We start from the raw sequence: 10,656 nt of genomic DNA on the forward strand, positions 1-10,656 counted from the left end.
TCATGTGGAAGCGTGAAGCATGGATGAATGAGATGTGATGGGCTTTCCTGCATGTTGATGCGGAGATGGGGTGAGATATATACTAGGAGAAAAGTGATGTTTGGACACGTGGAGGTAGGTTGAATAAGATGCACTAGGTACAGGTGGTGGCACGGTTTAAGTATGAATTGGCGTAGCAAATTTTCGACGTGTTTGGTTCGCTGAAAAAAGCATGTCTTCCGATTGCAGCGTACTCTGAAACCGAAGCGAGTGTTTGTTTCGGGAGCGATGGTTTCCATAACAGTGCTTTCTGATACGGAGGTTCAGAAAATCGAAACCGCCGAAATCGGGATGGGTTAGAAGTCGGGACCCGGCGCACGAACCAAACAATGAACGTATTACGTGAAAGTATTCCGACGCAGCGCTTTCCGATACGGAAAACTGAATACGTTACCTGCGCTGTACCAAACGCGTCGTTTGTGTTGATTGTCTACACTTGTCCATAGCTAGCTCATGGCTCTGGCACATGGATAGCAAGCTTCCACGCACCCCTGTCCATAGCTAGCTCTTTGTCGATACTCCAATCCTTCAGGTCTCTCTTAACGGACTCCTCCCATGTCAAAATCGGTCGACCCCGCCCTCTCTTGACATTCTTCGCACGCTTTAGCCGTCCGCTATGCACTGGAGCTTCTGGAGGCCTGCGCTGAATATGCCCAAACCATCTCAAACGATGTTGTACAAGCTTCTCCTCAATTGGTGCTACCCCAACTCTATCTCGTATATCATCATTCCGGACTCGATCCTTCCTCGTGTGGCCACACATCCATCTCAACATACGCATCTCCGCCACACCTAACTGTTGAACATGTCGCCTTTTAGTCGGCCAACACTCCGCGCCATACAACATTGCGGGTCGAACCGTCGTCCTGTAGAACTTGCCTTTTAGCTTTTGTGGCACTCTCTTGTCACAAAGAATGCCAGAAGTTTGGCGCCACTTCATCCATCCGGCTTTGATTCGATGAATACAACATGTGAATTAAAATACAACATGTGATATGCTTAACGTATCACAGTTTCAACAGAAGCTATTAAGTGTCCCCAAGTTTAATCTTATTTAGTTTTAGCAAGATTTCTATATATCCCAGCTCAATATAACACCCCAGCAAATCAATAAGCTAGGGACCAGACATCTTTCGGCGCAACTTGACCTTCGATGAATTTCATTGCCGAGACCTTTTCAACTGTTTTCGTCACTATGGTAGTAGTGATGCTAACTCAATTAAGCAATAAACTGTAGGAAACATAATGTGCCTTTGAGGTTCAATCATCTTTGCTTGCAATGTCATGACAAACAGTAGCAACATCACGACACCCAGAAGACAAGGAAGAAGGCAACTTTCTCTCAAAATTAACAATCAGCAACAAGTCATGTCATGTATTGAGTACTGTCTATCAAAAGATCAAATTAACATGACTTTTTTTGCGATTTAAATTAACACGACTTCAAAATGGTGCAAAGGTGCAATGGGAGGGAGCCTAGAAGAAGAGTCCATGAATAGGAACAAAATTTGGTGCGCAACAGACAAATTCAAGTAACTGCAAAAAATCTCAACGTGCTGGCAGGGCACCGCGCATGCATTTCAGGACAGGCAGCTTCAGTTCTTCCTCCAGCCGGTCGACGAAGAAGCCGATGAAGAATTCGCAGAGGACCTAGATACACCACCAGGACGCCAGCGGTCAGTAGTAGAACCAGCTGGAGGAGCACCATCTGGCTGGCGGGATGGGGGGGCTTCTTGGCGCGCGGGAGGAGCATCTTGGCGGAGGGGACGGCGGCTCCAGCGGTCTGCTTCCGGGAGCGGGAGCGCATCCTGGCGGAGGGGACGCACTTCCCGTGCATGAGGAGCCTCTTGGCGAGCATCCCAACGGTCTGCTGCTTCAGGTGCAACAGCCGTCCTCTGGCTGCTACCCTCGCCGCCACGTCTGTGCCGCGGGACAAACTTGTTAGAACCAGGAGCGGCTGGTGGTGCGATGGCAGCAGCAGGCCGCGCATCAGGTGGGTCCGCTGCTCTTAGGAGAGCCTCCCTTCTCTCTTTTTCCTTCTTCTCTTCCACCTCCCTTTCCTTCTCCCTCTGAATTGCTGCAATGGCGTCAAGCTTGAGTTTCATCTCCGCTTCCTCCCTCTTCTTCCTCTCTTCCTCTGCAAATCAATGAGGTGGTGTTATTGCCAATAATAAATAATACTTGATGATCAACTAGAATGTGTTTTCCTTGCTTCTGATTGACACGAACAATACTTCCAGTTCACATGTTACCAACAACAATAAGAAGGTCCTAGCACTAAAGCTGGAATCACTAACCTTCACGTTTTCTAGCCTCCTCTTCCTCACGCACCCTTTGGATCCGTTGTTCCTCCATGTTCAGATAATACATCAATTTCCGTACAGTCTCCCTTTCACGCTTTCTTGAAGATATCAACTGACTAATCCTTTCTTCCCTCTCTTTCCTTAGGCTACTAAACTCAGCTTCACGGCGTTGGATAATTCTTTCCTGGAAAGCATTCTGAAATGGGAAGTTTTGAAAAGATTAACAAGATGGAAGGAAGGTAGTTTTCTGAGAAGGAAACAAATACATACTGAAAAAAGCTTATAGGTTGACAATACCCATATAATAAAGGAAAAAACTAAAAATGTTATATGCTGAAATACATGATGAATTTAAATATATCTATACTGGTGTTAATCAACCAAACAAGTTAAACACATCCGCAATCCATTCCGAGAACGTATAATCACTGCAACAACTGTACTCAACATTCCCTCTGTGGACAAATCGACTATATATTACTTATAAGCTTGGAAAGTAATGGAAAGCTGATTACAAACAAAAACATGACACCCGCTGCATTCTCTAACTACCACAAGGACAGAATCAGCACTGCTGAATGCAGTTGCAAGAAGGATGCATACCTTATGCTCCAACAATCGAGAAAGCCTAGTTTTCTCCTGCAAGTCACCCGTGTGGTGTTGCTTGCTGAGCTCAATCTCTCTCTGCCAAATAGAAATACATAATGAATGTGAGCATGCGAACAACAATTAGAATCTACATCTTGTAAACATCAAATAACAGCAAAAACAAACCAGCTGCTCTTGCTCATGAAGGATCTTTTCTTCCTCAAGGCGCTTTTGGAAGGCCTCCTCAATCAGTGGTGCTTCCTCCTGCCGTTTTGCCCTCTCCAAGTGATCCATTTTCTTTGCAAGCTTCTGCAGTTTTTTCTCCATCTCTTCAAGCTCCTTCACCCGTTGACTCCGTACCACCTCCATGGCGAATTGTTTTGTCATATCCTGCCAGGTGAGCACTCAATGTATTAGAAAAACATACACCAAAACAACAAATGTACATACATGTGTATATGTACTGATTACAAACTGTAAGTGATAATAAGTTAGCTAAGTTCCCAGGACATTTAAGCAGCAATGTGCAGAAACAAATAATCCTGCACTTTACACACACCACCTGTAATTCATCTACAGCTGACTATCACCCTTCCTTAGGGGCACAGAAACAAATAGTCAAATGTCAATATGGCAGCTGACCATACAGAAATACAACCGTTATCAAAATTCTAATAGAAGGCATCCAGATTTTACCATTAAGCGGAATTAAGTTACATTCCAACAAAGTACGCAAACTATTAAAACATGACCAGTTAGCATGAAGCTGTAATTATTGGAAATCCAAAATAGCATCTTACCCCTTCAACGTGAATTTTGTCCCCGTTCTTAATTATTTTTTTTAAATCATTTATTATTTTTTCTGCTTCCAGGCGATCTTTTTCCTTTATTTCTCGACTGATCCTCTGCTGCTGCCTAAGTCTCTGGTCCTTCAAAAGCCTCTCCCTTTCTTCGTCTGCAGATTTCTTCTGGATACTCAATCTCTTTGACTCCTCTACTTTCTCCTGGAAATAGAAATGCATAAACCATAAACAAAGACTCCATCAAACAAGCAAGAGTTAAGAGTAAGCAAATAGGAAACCTTTTCCAATATTTGACGCTCAAGGTCTTCTTTACGCTTTTCAATAATTGATTTCCTCGCAAGAAGCCTTTTATGTTCTTTCTCCACCACTCCAGCAAGACTGAAGTTTTCACCGAGTTTGGATGGTTTATGCACAGGTGGATGAATGAGACTCCTTGCTTTGTTTAGGGAATCAGTGAAGACACAGAGGTGACTACCAAGTGCATCAGATTCTATGTCCTGCAAAGAGAAATAAGTCAGATAACAACGAGTAGATGGAAATCATCTATTTATCTGTTAGGATGAGATGGAAATGAAAAAACAACTGAATACAAGCAGGTTAAATTACAAATACTAATTATGAAATTGCATGAAACAATACACTCAATCAATCACCACATGTGGATGCCAAAATAAGTAAAAGAAACAACCAAGCAATCGGTATATTGTTTCTGTGAACAGACTAGCCTGCCTGACACATCATTACTTCCTCGAAGACCAGTCATGTCATGCTGCACCTATTTCTCATCTATAATATAGATAGATAAAAATGAAACCATTCACTATAAACAGTAAGTTCCTAAAAAAATCGAAAACCCAAGGGACAAGCCTCTTTGGCCAAGGAATATGAGTAGGCAAGACAAATAACATAAAACCGCAAGGCAGGCAATGCATCTGATCCTTATAACAAATAAACAGCAATGGAAAAATGAAGCCTTCAATGAGTACATTTTTAGAAGCCTAAGAAGGTAGCAACAGTGGTCAGAATCAAGCCACATACCATTTTGCCAAAATGAACAGCTCCAGACAAATGGTTAACTTTCATAGCAACAAAATTATGCTTAACCGCATCAACAGACATCTTCTCCACGGCATTGATGTCAAAGAATGGGATCATTCTAGAGAGCATGTCAATCTTCATGGACTTGAAAATATGAGATGCCTGAAAATGGTTATAGAGAGTTGAGAAATATGTTTCACAAATAGTGATGTAAAGTTTGATAAAGTGGATACATATTAGCAACAAAAAAAAAGTGACAGGAACACATATCCTATGGCTAGTGGGACATAGCATAGGACCTGCTGCAGCACCCTCAGTGTTGTAAGCTTCTCCAATGAAGATTGGTACTGTGATAACTGAATTTCAGGAACTGAAGATGCGGCTGAAAGCTTTCCTCCGATCGTAGAAATCTTGGAAAGCAGAGGCTGCACTTTTGATGCTAGATCCAAAGGAAGGAACTCATGCTCCATAAGGTTGTATAGATCTTTCACTTCTTGGGAAGCACATGAAATCACACCTTTGGCAGCCTATTTTCATATCATAGTCAGAGAGAGAAACAGAGAGAGAGAGAGAGAGAGAGAGAGAGAGAGAGAGAGAGATGTCTGCGAGACAAATTGCATGATGTAGATTGCCAGCTAGTTGGCCAAAATACAACACAGCTATATAAAAACATAGAAAAACAACCCGACTATGTGACGACACAAAGAAAGAAGTGCTTTCATATTTTAGAAAATTGAAACATAAGCAATGCAAGTAAATTCTATCATCACATAAACAGAATAGCACATCAGGGATGCATCAACAGATGCCCTGTTCTGTGGACTTGCAGATCTAATATAAATTTCAGTATTATAAAGCTATCTAAAGCGATTGAACAGGTATTAGAGCATTGCAGGTGCAGGAGGTGATCGGGAAAAGAAAAGAAAAGAAGACGTTCTCTTGCCATGTAGGAGAGATATGTGTGTATATCTTAGCATTGCTGCTTGATGAGACATCAATGCTAAAAATGTGGTTATACATTATTCTGACTGTAAGGCAGCAAAAAGCAATCACTATCACGTAAGCGCCTACAAATAAATTATCCTCGTATACGAATGCTTGGTAACATGGACAACAAACCCCATAATAGCAGATTGCGTTCAAGATGCCCATATATGACAAAGACAAGACATGCTCAATGAGAATGAAATAATTTTGGAAGACTGAATCCATGTGATAACAGAGACATTAAACAGTTTAGCAGCATATAATAAAAAAAATAACAGCAGCCAAAAAAGGATCCATGGCATACCAACTCCGAAAGAAGAGATGCTCTAGAAACCTGAAAAGTAAACAGGTGATTTATCAGAAAACAAATAATTAGATTATGGAAAATTATCTTAACTTGGAGAACAGATGGAAAGCAAACCATTTCTCTATTCTCACGCTTGGAGTCGAAGTTGAAATTGAAAAGGTTGGCCATACGCAAGCTACGGTCTTTTTCATTTTCAAGCTCAAGATGAGATGCACCATATTTATGGTCATATGGCTTAACAGAAAGTGCAGCGAGCAAAACAGAAGATGCTAGTAGTTGCAGATCCTTCTGAGTTAATTTTTTATTGAAGCTCTTCTGCAAGTTGAAAAGCTTCAGCCATGCATATGCATGATACAAGTGACTCTCAGATATCCAGAATATTTCAGTTAGTTTGGCATAATATACAACCAGGACAGATGGTTTTGGAGTCCTCTTAACCATGCTCATCAAGCCATGGATATCCTCCACAGATCGGAAGGCTTCCTGCAAGAACAAGACCACGGTTGGTGATTTTATTTCTTTAGCATTAAGATAAGATGAGTTCTGAAACAGACCTGCCATAGGGAAAGTTCTGTAGCAATTTTCAGTTGTTCAACCCTAGTATCAAGATAGAGCTGACAGGTTTCAGGGGCAGTCAGATCAGGACGATCTCGCTGGTCACGATATTTGTTCAAGTTTGCAAGATGGTTTCTAATGATCTCACACAACCTACGGAACTCAGTGGCTCTTTTATACTGTTTGCAAAATTGAAAAGCTTTGTGCGCAGTCATCTGCATATTGAAAAGTTCAAAATAACAGGCAGATTAGCTGGTGAAAGCATTCAGTAGATGATAATAAGAAACAGAAGGTAAATAACAGTAGTTACAGGAACCAAATAGTTGCTTCTGAAAAATTAGGGAGAGCACAAAAGAACCAGAAACAATAGCAAGTAAAAAGAATTCAGTAAAGAATACTATGTTCATGGAACCAAGTCTGTGCTACAGATTTCTTTTCAACGGAAATAATAGAGTACCTACATAATGAATTGGTTAAGAATGTGCAAAGGAATTAAATAGTTCATTTCACAAACAGTACATGCAAAAGGACAGAAATGTACATGCTGTCAAAACATAGGGGTTAAACCAACAACATTATTTTGAAAAGATGCATGAAGCTATGCTGCAGTATAAACTACCAGGGAGAAGTTTCTGAAATGTAATGACAGGCAGAATGGCTAGAGAAATCAAAAGACAATTGGCTGTTTGGTAGTGGAAAACCAGAACAGTGCCGGATCATTTGGTCCAGAGAGTCTAGAAACAGAGCATCACCTTGATGTTTCAGTTAACCATAAATGACAAAACCAAACAAATATAACTATGTTAATAATGAAGTGGCCACTAGGATAATGGCAAGGCAGTAAAATAGCTTACAGCATATAGCGCTTCAAGCTTTGAATTATTTCTCAGTATCTCGAGCACCGTCCTGTATGTCTCCCACAGAAACTTAAACCATGGAGTGACAAACTCCCTGTCAGATCGTTCTTTCCCTTTCTCCCCCCTGACATAACTGAGCATCAAGTCCTCTGGACGCTTGTCCGCTTCAAGATCTACGACATCCAGAGCATCTTCCAGTGCTTGTGCCCGATTCCTGGCTTCCTCGGCTTTCTCATTGGACAGCTGCATAAAGTGTTTTATGACCTCCTCCAAAGATGACACGTTGACTTGCTGGCAGACAATTCTGTACTGAATAAGACCATCTTTGGCAAATCTGCCTTGCCTTAGATCTACACACAGCTCTACATACTTCATCATGATCTTCTCAAGAGGCTTTTGCCATGACTTGTATCTTCTTGATGTAATGAGATCATGCAGTGCCTGCAGCGCTGCCTGCTTTTGTCCAACATGTATCAACTCTGCAGTAAATCAAAGGTGGTAAACAGTGTGAACATCTTTTAGTGAAATATATGAAACACTGCCCGAGATTTTGCATATAAGGAGAGTGACATTCGGAGAACCACTGATGACTATATTTTAGTATGAGAAGTCAACAACCGTATGGTGTAATTCCCCTGGTACATAATAATCAGTTTAGATAAAGTGAAGCTTAAGGCTCAAGTTTGCCATTGCTGAACTGTGCTACATTGTGCTTTACTTTTATAATCTGCTGCCAAAAACCAGCCCTGAAACTAGTGATAAGTTGGTTAATCAAACACCAAAATAGGCAAGTGCTGGTTGGACGAGCCAGAATATCATAATCCACCGCAAAGTCAAACCCAGAATATCATAATCCACCGTAATGTCAAACGCAGACCAAGCCAGCAAATCATGAGCTTTTGCAAAGTTATGTGGTCTCAGTGGAAAAGGGAACAAAATGTACATGACAACAATTGTAACTTATTATCCACTGAATGTCTCAAAACCATCCTAACTTCAATTCATTCTAACTAACAGGTTGGCACCCAGGCATTCAGGACAAAAAGGCCAACCAGCCTATGCAAAAGCCTGAAGAACCAAACGGCACATACAAGTTCAGTACTTTTAACAGAATCTAGCCTATGCGATACAAACTCATTGGTCATATGTGTCAAATGTAACACTCAATAATACGATATAACGATCTGACATTGAAGATTGAACTAACAAATCTGGATTAGAACCTAATCGCCGCCCTAAGTTAACGTATGCATCACAGCAGCACCCGCGCAACAACAACAATCGGAGACCAATGCGGATGAAATTGAGGGGGGCAAAACTCAGACGGATCACGGGGACTCACCCTCCGCTCTCTTGAGAGCGTTCTCAGGCTTGGCGAAGGTCGACATTGCCGACGCGCGCGGGGGCTCTCCGGGGGCGATCTACACCTGCAATACGCATCCACGAACATCAGAAGCCGGATTGATTAGCACGCGGATTCACGGCACGTCGACGGCGAAACACGCGTCGGACACCGACATCCGAACCCGAGAAAAAAACCGCCGGAAAACGTCGCGGCAGCCAACGTCGGGCGAGACAGGGCGTCGTGGAGCGGTGGTGGCGGCCGGGGATGGGAGGCGAAGGTACCTGCGGATCACCGGAGACGAGGGGCGCGCACGGGGCGCAGCGGCGGCGGAAGCGGGGGCGACGGCGGCGATCAGGAGGCGGCGGGGGAGGTGGCGGCGGCGCGGAGGAGGTTAGGTTTTTCGTTTTATGTGAGGAGGAGATTGGGTTTTTGAAGGAGTACTTCCCAAGAATTTTCGACGCCTACGGCGAGACAGTCGCGAACCGACGCCGAGACTGGATGGACGCGCGGGATTTCTTCGCTCACGTCGCGATCGACGGCTCGGATTGAACTAGAGCTCCACCGTGCTTCTTCAGGTTGGCATCTACAACGCTGATTCTCAAACTGCTCGACTGTCTGGACCACACGGTTTATACGTGTTATGTCATCCAATACAGTCCATAAAGCAGTTTGAACGTATTTTCTCTCACAAACAGGAGACAGATTAGGGGACTTTGCGGGTGTCCGAAAACAGTGGACGCGTCCGCTTCCAACCAACCCGTCCCACCCAAAACCTACCCTTCTTAACCGTGTGCATTCCTGCCTGCGCCAGCTGCCCGCATTCATGCCGCTCGGTATTGACGCCGGTCCAGAGTGGACATGACCACTCCGTATTGGTTCCGAAGAATTTGACGCCTAAGACAAGACACAAGACAGTATATAACGAACCAACGCCAAGACTGGATGGACACGCGAGATTCGTTCGCTTACCTCGTGACCGACAGCCGGGTTAACGGGAGCTCCACCGTGCTTCTTCGGTTTTTTTACGTATGCTTCTTCATGGTTGTTGCCATTAAGTTAAAAAAACAGGTTGTCGTCATTAACTGCGGATGTGTTTGACTCGGTACCGTAAAAAAAGTTGTGTTAGATTCGAGTCATAAAGGAACGTAACGGGGTCGTTCCGCACCCGGGGGGTCGTTCTTGTGTTTAGTCCGATCGAGGGGACAAAATCTGCTTGTGCCTTGGAACGACATATCCCCCTCGGATTCGGAATTCTCTGGTACCTCCAAATCAAAGGAACCACACTGAACGCCTCACGTCTCTTGCTTTCTCCTTGGCTCTGCCCTTCTCTCCCACGACAGAGCCATGCTCTAGCCACCACCCTCCCCTCATCTCTTATCGCCAGGAAGATCCTCGGGTTGGACTAGGAAGGAGATGAGTGTTGCAAGCGTTGGCGGGATCCTCGAGTGGAAGTAGCCCTAGCGAGATCCTCCAGCAGAAGGACGAAGCACTGGCAGCGTGTCTCGAAGGCGTTGATGCTAACGAATCCTGCTAGGAGGAGAAGCCCACCTACGTCGGTGCCGCCCGCCATGGATGTGTAGGGATCTGCGCCAACTGCAAGTGATATGCAGGAAGCATCGATGAGCCTCACCAACAAATAGATGTGGTCGGAGCAATTTCAGGGGCAGCATGATCTGGGCATGGTGGTTGATTTGGTAGTTGCTAAATGCCCGCATTACTTTGACGTGAGCATTTGATCCGGGCACAGAAGCCCTGACTTGAGTGATATCCAATCCACCCTCAGCCACTGGTAGAGCTAGGTAAAATCGTTTGGGGGGTGGGGCAAATATAGAAA

The 10,656-nt window shown here is 43.9% G+C and overlaps 1 protein-coding gene across 1 annotated transcript; it reads right to left on the minus strand.

The window, feature by feature from the left end:
• Nucleotides 1–1,366: 1,366 nt before the first annotated feature.
• On the minus strand, nucleotides 1,367–9,136 carry LOC119334401 (eukaryotic translation initiation factor 3 subunit A-like). The gene is made up of 14 exons (XM_037606980.1): nucleotides 9,104–9,136; nucleotides 8,820–8,904; nucleotides 7,475–7,956; nucleotides 6,620–6,835; nucleotides 6,180–6,548; nucleotides 6,063–6,092; nucleotides 5,071–5,298; nucleotides 4,772–4,933; nucleotides 4,012–4,230; nucleotides 3,731–3,934; nucleotides 3,117–3,320; nucleotides 2,946–3,026; nucleotides 2,337–2,538; nucleotides 1,367–2,176 (listed from the first exon to the last, which is right to left on the minus strand). Exons 2-14 carry the CDS (start codon nucleotides 8,863–8,865, stop codon nucleotides 1,635–1,637), a joined length of 2,985 nt encoding a protein of 994 aa, XP_037462877.1. The 5' UTR covers nucleotides 8,866–8,904; nucleotides 9,104–9,136; the 3' UTR covers nucleotides 1,367–1,634.
• Nucleotides 9,137–10,656: the final 1,520 nt, after the last annotated feature.

Source organism: Triticum dicoccoides, chromosome 7A (assembly GCF_002162155.2).
Source record: "Triticum dicoccoides isolate Atlit2015 ecotype Zavitan chromosome 7A, WEW_v2.0, whole genome shotgun sequence".
Taxonomy (NCBI): domain Eukaryota; kingdom Viridiplantae; phylum Streptophyta; class Magnoliopsida; order Poales; family Poaceae; genus Triticum; species Triticum dicoccoides.